Source organism: Diplotaxodon limnothrissa, linkage group LG18, assembly GCF_057381915.1.
Source record: "Diplotaxodon limnothrissa isolate DT_005_m linkage group LG18, D_limnothrissa_male_GT1.1, whole genome shotgun sequence".
NCBI lineage: Eukaryota > Metazoa > Chordata > Actinopteri > Cichliformes > Cichlidae > Diplotaxodon > Diplotaxodon limnothrissa.
Window position 1 is genome coordinate 43170370 of NC_140613.1, and position 11982 is coordinate 43182351.

At 47.7% G+C, this 11982-nt stretch overlaps 1 protein-coding gene across 3 annotated transcripts; it reads right to left on the bottom strand.

Annotated features, from left to right (window-relative positions):
- Nucleotides 1-955: 955 nt before the first annotated feature.
- On the bottom strand, nucleotides 956-11597 carry LOC146614279 (major facilitator superfamily domain-containing protein 12-like). Of its 3 annotated transcripts, XM_085378482.1 has the most exons (12): nucleotides 11565-11597; nucleotides 10954-11365; nucleotides 7491-7610; nucleotides 5419-5629; nucleotides 4984-5107; nucleotides 3852-4046; nucleotides 3591-3683; nucleotides 3414-3506; nucleotides 2970-3140; nucleotides 2799-2893; nucleotides 2160-2290; nucleotides 956-2049 (listed from the first exon to the last, which is right to left on the bottom strand). In XM_085378482.1, exons 2-12 carry the CDS (start codon nucleotides 11099-11101, stop codon nucleotides 2006-2008), a joined length of 1425 nt encoding a protein of 474 aa, XP_085234608.1. In that variant the 5' UTR covers nucleotides 11102-11365; nucleotides 11565-11597; the 3' UTR covers nucleotides 956-2005. The 3 variants fall into 3 exon arrangements, with proteins under 3 accessions (XP_085234608.1, XP_085234607.1, XP_085234609.1); XM_085378481.1 differs by lacking the exon at nucleotides 11565-11597 and having other exon boundaries at nucleotides 10954-11477; XM_085378483.1 differs by lacking the exons at nucleotides 10954-11365; nucleotides 11565-11597 and adding an exon at nucleotides 8932-9076.
- Between the last annotated feature and the right edge of the window lie 385 nt (nucleotides 11598-11982).

An 11982-nucleotide genomic window follows, 5' to 3' on the forward strand; every position in this document is an offset into this window, starting at 1 on the left:
TCTATGGAGAAAACACAGGATGGGAGCTAGGAGAAGAGCTGTGCTCTGCAGGGACACAGACGCTTGTGAAAGTGCTGGGCACACGAGACGTGCTGAGGTCTACAGTCAAAGGTTTTAGGGTGGAGCCTCTGCAGAGGTGGAGGGACAGAACGACAAAGGAAGGTCAGCAGAAACAGGATACGTGTGTGTGAAGGTGGGATGAGAATAGCAACAGTTCAGGTTGCACTTTGATGTGGGCGTGTGCGGAGGAGGGGCGGAGCATACGGAGCTGCCAGAGCAGAAACGGTGCGTGGATGTGCGTGCCACTCGTCGATGGTCCACGCTGCACCGTGTTGGTGATGTGAATAAGTGTGTTTGGTGCTGGGACACGTGAAGACAGACTCAAAGCTATGATCACAGCTGGTGGGGAGTTGCTCCACTGTGGGAAATCTATGACCCGTAGGACCTTCCACGCCTTTCAGGCGTTGCGGGCTGCGTGTGGTTGCACGTGTTGGGAGGTGCAGGTTTCCGGTTGCATCGTGAGTGATGATGAAGTTTAAATCAGACTGAGTGGGAGTGGGTGACAATATCAGTAGTTACACCAGAGGTGTCCAGCTCCAGGCCTGGGGGGCCTGCAGGCTTTAGACGTGTCCTCGAGCCATCACAGCTGATTTAAATGGCTAAATGACCTCAACATGTCCTGAAGTTCTCCAGAGACCTGGGAATGAACTGTGACATTCAGGTGTGCTGACCCAGGGTCAGATCTAAACCTGCAGGACCCTCCAGGCCTGGAGCTGGACACCCCTGAGTTATAGTGAGCTCTGTTACGGTCGAGGGGTCGCAGCATAAAACTGGCTGTAATTAGAAGCAGCGGTTTCATACTGTATGAATATTATAACCTGCCAGCTTCTGTTCGGGGACAGACGTCTGTAGCAACTGTTCACAGCTGAGAAGAAGAACGTACCAGAGGAATGACTCCTGTTTAATAAGGATTTATCACACAGGTAGAAGACAAAGTAAAAAGGTCCTGCTGATCATTACAAAGCTCTGGTCCAACACCACCTTCCCTCCTATGCACACATCAAATACATTTGATCCCTTTGAAGCGTTTAAATGTCAGACACAGCTCTGCTCATCAACTCACTTAATTACAAACGTGATTCATCTTCCATTTGATTCCAGTTTACATAACATTTGAGGGACAAATTCCAGGACAGCACAACTGGAAACAAGCCGGTGAAGCTCAGCAGGGACGTCCTCTGACCTGCGTCACTGAGCGAGTCCAGTCAAACGTCTTCGAGGTAAACGCTTGTATTAGTGTCGTCTGTGCATCCTCCTCCTCGCCGTCAGCCTGCACGCTGTACAGACGGCCTTGTGTGTCCAATGGTAGCGGGGGGTAGTGGAATGACTCTTTTAGTGAAACCTGGGGAAGATTTTACTGCTGAGGACACCGAACGGCGTTCACGTCCTCCTCCGAGCAGGGGCTCGGTTCCCTTTGTCATCCAGGACATTAATGCGACATGCAGCCAGCCCTGCTCTCCTGCACAGTGCACGTGTGAAACATGTTTGATGTCTGTTTAAGGAGCACAACTGTTTGCTCATCATTTTCCAAACTCCGTGTAGTGGCTTCATTCACATTTAGGGAATTTCAGGCTGACCCCGTGTAGTAAAAGGAAATAAGTGCTGCAGAGCCGGGCCTGTCATGTGCACAGTGAAAATCATGGGGGTCAGAGGTGAGAGGAAATCAGCTGCAGCCACTGTACTCAAAAATCATTACAAACTAGCTTATTGTGCGACTCAATTCTTTAAAGCAGTGCAGGTGCAGCTGTGCACGTGTTTGCTGGCCTGTAGTCCGACGCCAGAGGTTTGTTGGAAAATGAAGACAAAACAAGGTTATGAAAGGATGCAAATCTCAGTTTAAAAACAGAAAGCTTCTTGGTTTCAGCAGCGGGTCAGGAAGTCCCACAGGATTCCTGCCGTTCCCTGAAAAAGTTCCCCGTGGTGAGATGATGTGGGAGGAGCCCTGTCAGTTGATTCCATTTGCTTCACTGGAGATGATTGGCAGAGCACCTGCAAACACACACAGTGAAAAGGTGAAGACGCACAAGAAACACTGTGTGTGTGTGTGTGTGTGTGTGTGTGTGAGTGTGTGTGTGTGTGAGAGAGAGAGAGAGACTTACGCCCTCTGATCTTGATTGGCCAGATGAGGATGGAGCAAAGGGCCAAAGCTGCGACGATGGAAACGCCTCCCGTTACGATGACCATGATGTAATGGTAGAACCACACACAGGCAGGACAGCACACCACAGTGCTGTCACACACACACAGACACACACAGACACACACACACACAGACACACACACACACAGACACACACACACAGAAGAGTTTACTGTCAGGATGGGTTCTTTTTAAACACACACACACACGTGTGTGTCCTAGCAGCACAGTACCGGACGTGTGCACATGTAACTGTTTGACATGTTTACTGTTTCTATCTGACGCCAATGATCAGAACAAGTAACCAAGTCGTACTACAACCTGACACTGATCACATCTGCAGAGTTTTAGTTAACTGACATCAGTTTTAAGGGTTTTAATTTTGCTTTAATTAACAATAAAAACCTCAATGATTCTCAGCAGACTGTCACCGAGACACAGAGGCCACAGTGGTGCAGCGTTCACACTCAGGCATCAGGATGGAGGACACACACACTCTGCCAGATTCTAGTGTGCGTGCGTGCGTGCGTGCGTGTGTGTGCGTGTGCGTGCGTGTGTGCGTGCGTGTGTGTGTGCGTGTGTGTGCGTGTGCACTAACTGGCAGGGATGCAGGGCCTGAATGATCATCACTGCCAGCCCATTGGCCAGCTTGTCAGTGAAACTCATGGCTCCGTACACGAACGCTGCGCTTTGCTGCAAAGAGATGAACAAATTCGCTCAAACAACAGGATCCTTCGTCCTCCGCCTCGGCCTTTCACGCACGTCTTACCGTCTGATCTGCAATGAGCTCCGCAGTCATGGCGAGCGATATGACCAGGATGGTGGCGGACCCGGCCCCCAGCAGCACGGCCGCCCCGTATACCTGCTGACCCATGGTGACGTCCAGCAGCACCCAATACGAGAACGCCATGATCAGCAGCAGGCCCACGAAGTAAGTAAGCTGGACCAATCAGAGGACAGAAGACACATGACAGTGACCCACTTCTGCCTTTTTGATGATGCAGATACAGAAGCAATCACATCCTGTTACTGAGTAATGAAGTATTGTTACTGTGAACACAGCACAGGCTCCACCTTCCCCATTTCTGTGGTGCAATCGTGTCAGCGTGACTGACAAGAACAAATATGACGTTTTGTTTTCTACAGCGAGGAGCGCAGCGAGTCCCTCAGAGCCACTCGTGCTGCTTTCAGAAACCTGACCTGGTTTACTTACACATTTCCCAATGAGTTTGCTGACAGGCTTCATGATAAAGGAGGACAGGAAGCCGCTCACGTACATCACCAATGGGATGGTAGCTATGAACTTCTGTTGGGAGGAAAAAACAAGCAGAAGATGAGCGCGTGACGACAACCCAGCGTGTTACGGGTGAACTGGACGATTTCCCGTCACCTTTGGCAGCCCCAGAGTGTTGATGAGATACATGGAGATGTACGTCTGAGACAGGTTGACGATCAGCCTGGTGGACATGTAGAGCACGGCCACCTGCAGAGACACAGCGAGCAGGTCTGCTGATGCAGCTACGATATCAAAATCCTACATCTCAAGCTGAACGGGCGCTGACGCCCGCCCAGCCTTGGAAGCTGCTCCCGTCATTCTGAAGAGGTTCGGGTGGAGGTGGCGTCAGTGCTTAAGTCATTCAAAGCTCCATACCTGGTAGAAAGAAGGCTGTCGCAGCCAGCATTTCCACTGCAGGAGAGACGAGAAGGTGTTGGAGCGCGGCAGCAGTGGCCTCCGCTCCCCCTCGGCCTCCTCCGACTCCTCGCTTGCTCCATTGCTCTCTTTTGTTCCCACGTGGAAAACGACGGAGAAGACGACACCGATCCCCAAAACAATTAGTGACAGATTCTGCAATTACACACAGCGTGGCACACCTCATCATCGCTGCTACAAACAAGCTCCTGCTGCCCTGAGTGGGCGGAGTTATCAAACCCTGGGATCACCGTTTCTATCGACTGTTCATTTCTGTCCCACCTGTCAGCCCGGCAGCTTCTGCTGTGGCCGGCGAGCTTCGTCTCCCCTCTTTAAAAGCTGATCTACACAGTAAATATCATCCAGATGCAGCGCGGCCGCCATCTTTATATGCTGAGTGCAAAAGTATCATTGATGGCTTTATGTGGTCTGTACAGTCGTCACCATATAAATACAAAAAAGAAAAGTACACAACTTTGCTGTCACACTGTTACTGCCTGTTCCTGTGTGCAAATGAAGGTAATTAGGTTCAAGGAGGCTTTGTTCTAGAACAGAGGGAAACCTGGATAATCAACCCAAAGCTTCTTAATCTTGTGACTGCGTCGAGGAGGCAGCACTCACAGAAAGCCAAGTGAATAATGAATCTGCTGAGGGGGCAAATCTTCCCGTCACAGCCCTGCACAGAGTTCTGCTGAAGCATGTTTGTGCAGCAGCAGGATATACAGCAGTGTTTGTGTTCAAAGCTGCCACAAACCCAGAGAAACCTCACCACTGTCCTGATCTGCTCGTGTACACAGAAAACTGCAGGTGGGAGCACCAAGCACAAACATAACATTAACAACAAACACAAGAATCCTGGGTCTGTATTTTCTGCTTGAATAAAAACTAATAGAAACGTGCACCTTTCTGCAAAAACAAGTGTAGGAAGAGACATTTACATCCTGGGTTTTTTCCAAAGTACACATCTACATTCACAGTCTTACAGAGTACGCTGGCAGAGCCAGAGGCTTGAACTCCAACAGCTTTCAGCCCCACTCTGATGCTGCTACACCGTGCTGTGCTCGCAGCTATGCCCACGCGTCAGCCTGCTCACCCTGAAGATGATGATGTCTGCTGGTCCCAGTGAATCAGGGTCTTCATCCTCTCCAGCCTGGACGTGAAACAGCAGGTAAGCCACTCCATACACGGTGATGTTGGCTATCACTGTGAACGCGTACCTGCTCCCACACACAAAGCACAGAGTGGACGTTCACACCGTGATGCACGTTCAAGGTGAGGAAACATGAAAAGGGTGATTCTGTTCATCTGGATGTTTTCAGTGGGAGAAACGTTTCATCCTCATCAGCTGACTGCAGGTTTCAACCTTATAAACAGGTGACTGAAACCAGCTGACTGAGCGCTGGGCTGTGAGGTCACTTCCTGGATGTTTTCAGTTTCTGCCACTGAAAACATCCAGATGAACAGCATCAACCTTTGGGATGTGCATCTATCTTTTGATTCTCGTCATGTAAAGCACGCGTGTATTAACCTGTACGCGGTGAGCTCTACTTTAGCATGCTCACAAGTGACCAGCTCTGGGATGAGGGACAGGTGAGAGATCTGCGTGGCGGCCCAGCCGAACTGAAAGATGATGATGAATGGGACGAAGTAGATTAGACTGGCCCACTGAGGGGTGAGGAAGCTGCAGCCCACACACTGGTTAAAGATGAAGGCAAAGGAGAGCACTACGCTCAGTGTACCTGGATGTAAACACATACAGAAGCAAAGAGATGACACAACGCGGATCATATCTATGTATTATTGGTTTTTCATTTACCCCCTCCCCATTAACTAGTACCAGATGAGCACATAGAGGAACATAATGAGAACAGCTCTTCACAGCTGACCTCAGTGGCTAACAGGGGTTTGGTTTCCCCTCATCTGCCTTCTGCATGCATCAGGACTATTTCAGCAGATGTTGCACAGCAGCTTGGCAACCAGATGACGCAGTCGCCCAACGAGAACTCTGGGGAAACTTTCATACGTCTCAGCACCGCTGCTTTTAGTTCTGTGCTTTTGTTCCTGCTTGACAGCTGCTTTGGTAACACAATAGGCAACAATATGCACAAGCCTCAGCCTGTTTCCCTACGGGGCTCTTGTTTGCACAGCGTTAAGTTGTTAAAACGTATCATGTGAACCTGATAAATAAAATCCACGGTAGGTGTTGGAGCACAGTCTTTCCATGTATATGTATACATGCACAGCAGGCTGACTGTGGTTAATCAGTGCAAACCTACCTTGACCTTTTGGTTCATATGGCAGACTTTCCTGGAAAATAGCACGGTAAACAAAGTCATGAGACGGGGCAATATCCACGCACATGTTTTACTTTAGCCCTAAATTTTTATAAGTGCATTTTAAGTCTCACCAGCCACTCACATTTAACTGAACCGAGTCGATGTACTGAAAGTCCTGGAGTAATAAACAACTTCACGGCTGTTATCATCAAACTAAACAAAATCCAACTTGAATGAAGATGATTTAATTTTCCAGGGACGTCATATCCAGCAGTGTTTCTGTGTGTTGTGGTGGGATTGAAGCGTTTAAGGCAAACTTTGTCTAAACTGAATGTTTCTGATGTTTGGTCTCCAGCAGCAACCATAGTTGGGATTATGCACTTGAAATGGGAACGGTGGGAACGTCGATCTCTGTCTGTAGTCACGAGAGTTTACACACCAACCCTAAAAAGCAGAGCTTTCAGATTTCGCGGTAAATCTGCTCACAACACTGTTTCTCCTGAAAGGCTAAGCTGATTGTTTTGGGCTCAGAAACAATCAGCTTTTATTTCCACTCAGCAAAAACTGAAAAGACTCAGCTTATCTTCAAAAACATCACTATTCCCAGTATGGCTATCACTGCCATAAGAATACACATACTCTGTGCACATGCTGCCTACAGACAGCATCTCACAGTATGTTACCCATAGCACGTGTTAGTAACTATGACCAGAGGACTGACTGGTGTCTCAGGTCCACGAGGCCCTAAAACAAAACGACACCCAAAAATAAAGAAATAAAAATGAAGACGTCACTCAAACGCAGCTTAATGACTCTCAGGGCACATGACCTCTGAGAGAATCACACACCGAGTCATTGATGTGCAGTGACGACTAAAACCTGCACTCTGTGCTGTCACGGTGACAGCGGTGACCGTATGACATTATTTATAAATATCTCAGCTATTATTCATGCTCATAGGTTAGCAACAAAGAACTGAGCATGATCTAACGTGTTCATTTTAGGACAAACAGTAGTGGCTGGTTGGTACCAGAGCTGCGGGTTGTGCTGCAGTGGACCTGCCCATTGTGGTGTTTCATGGTGAATGCCAGTCAGGCTTTAAAGAGGAGGAGAAAATGTCTGCAGCAGCATCTGTTCAGGGGTCTCAGTGTCGCCCCTCTATGGCGCATGGATTTAATGTCATTAACACCAAAGCAGTTGAAACTTAACCTCTGCTGAACACTATGAACACAGAGGTTTATCTGACTGAGACATATCCATGCGCATATACAGATGTATTTATATATGAGAGACAAAGGGCTCTGCTTTCACTTTGTGTACTTACCAACTAAATGCCACGTCTTCCTCTTGCCGTAGTTTCTACAGCCGGGGCTTCGGTCGGACTCGTAGCCAATAAGAGGCGTACAGATACCATCGGCTACCTGCCCGACCAGCAAAAGCACACCTGCACCAAAGGAGACACGCTGTGACCTACTGCAACAATCACTGAGAACAGACACAACAACAGCAAGGACACAGTCACTTATATCCGTCTGCACCTTGGTGTTACAGCACCGCACGCTGAAGCTAAACTGTTAAACTGTGAGTAGTCCTCACAGTAAATGAGGACGGATGTGCAGAGACAAAGACAGTGAAATACAGGTCTTAAATAATCAGGCCCCATCTTATCTTAATGACCTTGTAGTACCATATCACCCTATTAGAGCACTTGGCTCTCGCTCTGCAGGCCTACTTGTTGTTCCTAGAGTATTTAAAAGTAGAATGGGAGGCACAGCCTTCAGTTTTCAGGCCCCTCTTCTGTGGAACCAGCTTCCAGTTTGGATTCAGGAGACAGACACTATCTCTACTTTCAAGATCAGGCTTCAAACTTTCCTTTTTGCTAAAGCATATAGTTAGGGCTGGACCAGGTGACCCTGAATCCTCCCTTAGTTATGCTGCAATAGACGTAGGCTGCTGGGGGATTCCCATGATGCATTGAGTTTTTCCTTTCCAGTCACCTTTCTCACTCACTATGTGTTAACAGACCTCTCTGCATTGAATCATATCTGTTATTAACCTCTGTCTCTCTTCCACAGCATGTCTTTATCCTGTCTTCCTTCTCTCACCCCAACCAATCACAGCAGATGGCCCCGCCCCTCCCTGAGCATGGAGGTTTCTTCCTGTTAAAAGGGAGTTTGTCCTTCCCACTGTCGCCAAAGTGCTGCTCATAGGGGGTCATATGATTGTTGGGTTTTTCTCTGTATCTATGAAGCGCCTTTTGTTGTGATTTGGCGCTATATAAATAAAATTGAATTGAATTGAAACCATTCATCACGCTCAGCTGGGCTCAGGAAAAGACCTAATCCAACTCCCGCGTGTGGACAAAGACGTGACACGTGGTGGTGACGTCAGAGTGTGAACGTCATCCAGTGATGGCGTCACGAAGACGTCAGAACTGAAACTTTAAAGATGTTAAGCAGCACATGTTACACTGGGTGACATAATGACCCCCACAGCACTGCTGTGAGGCTCGTCAGAGAAAACAAAGCCTGGCGATGTGCAAACATGACCCGCGAGTACCGGTGTTCCAGATCTACTGGCGTTTAGATCAACTGGCGTTGGTCGGACAGATGTGTGGCAGTCTTGCGTTTCAGGAGCTGCTACCGACAAACCAGCAAAAAAACGCCAAATGTGTCACCTGTGACACTTGTGAGGTTGTCTCAAACACACTCCGTCAGTCTTGATGCTGTTGAACAACAAAATGTTTAAAAATGTGGCGAGTTTACCTGGTGATATCCTCATGCGCGACGCGATCGCAAAAACAGCAAACAAGTAACACCACGCCGATGTTGTTCACAGGACAGCAAGAGTAAACGATCGGGAGACTCTTGTCGTCGTTATCGTTCCCCTCGCACGGTTTATTTCTCCGAATTCAGCGTTTTGGCTTCACAACTACAGCGAGCAGTTTACTTTGTGCACTAACATGGACTCGAGTCAACCAGCGCCACCTCTGGCCACGTGCCACAGCCTACAGCCAGATCAACCTGTGACACACATCTGCACCACGTTTGAATTCGTGTCATGCACATTTGTACCTTTCAATTGTGTCTGTTTGTGCGTCATGCAAATAAACCTTTGAAATGAATGAAATGATATCATGTATTTATTATCAGCCTACATTTGTACAAAATTCCAAATTATATACACAAAGTCATAGAAATCACCACTCCAATTGGTCATCATGATTTTAATATTCTCTTTTTCCATAACAATGAAATACGCCTTGGACAAATATGACACATCAATATTTCATTAGTGTTGTCACATCACATCCTGTAAGCATCGTCTGTCTGTGTCTTTTCCCTGGAAATGAATATTTCCAGCCAATATAGGCAACCCATCAACATGGCTGGAGTTATATACAGTCTGTATAAGTGTGGTTAATCTAATGAAGATTTGTAAGGAGACGGCAGTTACTGTGAATGTACAGCAGTTACACAGTGATTAGTAATAAACAGCCAGTGAGAGTGAGTGGATATGACTGTTCCCACCACTAACACATGACCATGGCCCACTACTAGATTAACTTGTGACACATCTGCACCTGCTGCTATGATCACAGTGAGTAGAGGCTGAGTGGCTGCACTTACCCCTGGTACATCCAAATCTACCCACAAACATGTTGAAAGATGCAATGGCAGCAATGTGGATTGTCAACACTAAAAACAATCAGTAAGCAAAGACAACAGGGATCATTTGTTTCTGTTTATTTAGCACCCACAACATTTGTAGTCGCCTTCTGCACAGGGGAAGTCCACACACACTGTGTGGTACCACTTTCCACAGAAGGTGCATTCAGTCTGCAAGATTGAATGAGGTTGTCAGGGTCATTGTCTGACTGTTTATTACTAATCACTGTGTAACTGCTGTACATTCACAGTAACTGCCATCTCCTTACAAATGTTTATTAGATTGACCACACTTATACAGACTGTATATCACAACCAACTCTAACATGTTTGTTTGCAGAGGGCAGACACAGACAGACTACGCTAACGACATGTGATGTTACAACACTGGTGAAATATTAGTGTGTTCACGACATTTTTCGTATGGGCAAAAGTATTGATATCAGGATGGTGATTCTTATGTGTATGTCATTTGGCATTTTGTACAAATGTAGGCTGATAATAAATACATGATATCATTTCATTCATTTCAAAGGTTTGTTTGCATGACGCACAAACAGACACAATTGAAAGGTACAAATGTGCATGACACGAATTCAAACGTGGTGCAGATGTGTGTCACAGGTTGATCTGGCTGTAGGCTGTGGCACTTGGCCAGAGGTGGCGCTGGTTGACTCGAGTCCATGTTAGTGCACAAAGTAAACTGCTCGCTGTAGTTGTGAAGCAAAAACGCTGAATTCGGAGAAATAAACCGTGCGAGGGGAACGATGACGACGACAAGAGTCTCCCGATCGTTTACTCTTGCTGTCCTGTGAACAACATCGGCGTGGTGTTACTTGTTTGCTGTTTTCGCGATCGCGTCGCGCATGAGGATATCACCAGGTAAACTCGCCACATTTTTAAACATTTTGTTGTTCAACAGCATCAAGACTGACGGAGTGTGTTTGAGACAACCTCACAAGTGTCACAGGTGACACATTTGGCTTTTTTTTTTGCTGGTTTGTCGGTAGCAGCTCCTGAAACGCAAGACTGCCACACATCTGTTCGACCAACGCCAGTTGATCTAAACGCCAGTTGATCTGGAACACCGGCCGCGCTGAGGACGACACGCGGACTAACCTGCACTCGTGTTTTGGAATCCCAGCACCGAGTGGTAGAAAACCAGCAGATATGTGAACCACATGGAGGCACACAGGTCGTTGAGAAAGTGCCCCACCGCGTAGCTGAGCCTCTTCAGCAGAGGGAGAGAACCGTCCGTGTCCGACATCCCGGCTGGAGGAAGACCAGAGCCCAGCTTACACGAGAGGAGCTTCGGCTAGCTTTTTCCACGTCTGGGGGAAGGAGGCTGAATGTCGACAGCCCCGTTTCGGTTCCCCTTTTTACGACTGATCTCCTTTATACGGTTTTACCATCCGGTTTAGTAAGAGCATGTGTCGCAACTTAACCAGCTAGTCAGTCCCTTTAATTCAGGTGCCAGTTTCCTCTTGAAATCAGGTGACATGCAGCGATGTGGCCAAGCCGGGAGGAGCGTCTGAGAGGAAGGAAAACCGAAACAGAAGCGCATCAGTGGGCGAAGGGGAATTTCACCGCCGCACAGCTCCACTTACATCACAACACAACAGGCAGCGAATGAAAAGTCACCCCGGGACATGTTACGGTACAAAGATGAAGAAAAGACCGGAGACTGAACATGTAACCGGTAAATACAGAAGCGCAGCTCCTCCGCTTACCTTCAGCTAACCGGCTACAAACCTGCACACAAAACACAATCAGATGTAAACAAGACCGGTGAAGATGACGTAGTAGAAAATGCCCAATGGGGAAGCAGTCTTGCTCCTTTCAGCCAATAGCTGGAGCCCGCAGAGTTACCTTGTTCACGTGACGCACACTTCAGACCTCGTGATGTTAGCGCTTGATTCAGAGCGCAGAGACAGCACGACGATCAAAGGGAGTGATTATTTTAAACAAAAGTACAGCGCGACGAGGCAGCCAGGAAACCCACGTGGTTGAAACAACCCGCGGATCCAGCAAGCGTGAGCAGTTTCTCCATGACACAGTCAAGCTGTATAACAACACTACTTTATCCATCCAAGCCCGAACTCCGGACATTTATCTGCACGGTTACTTTGAGCAGCTGCAAAAATAACT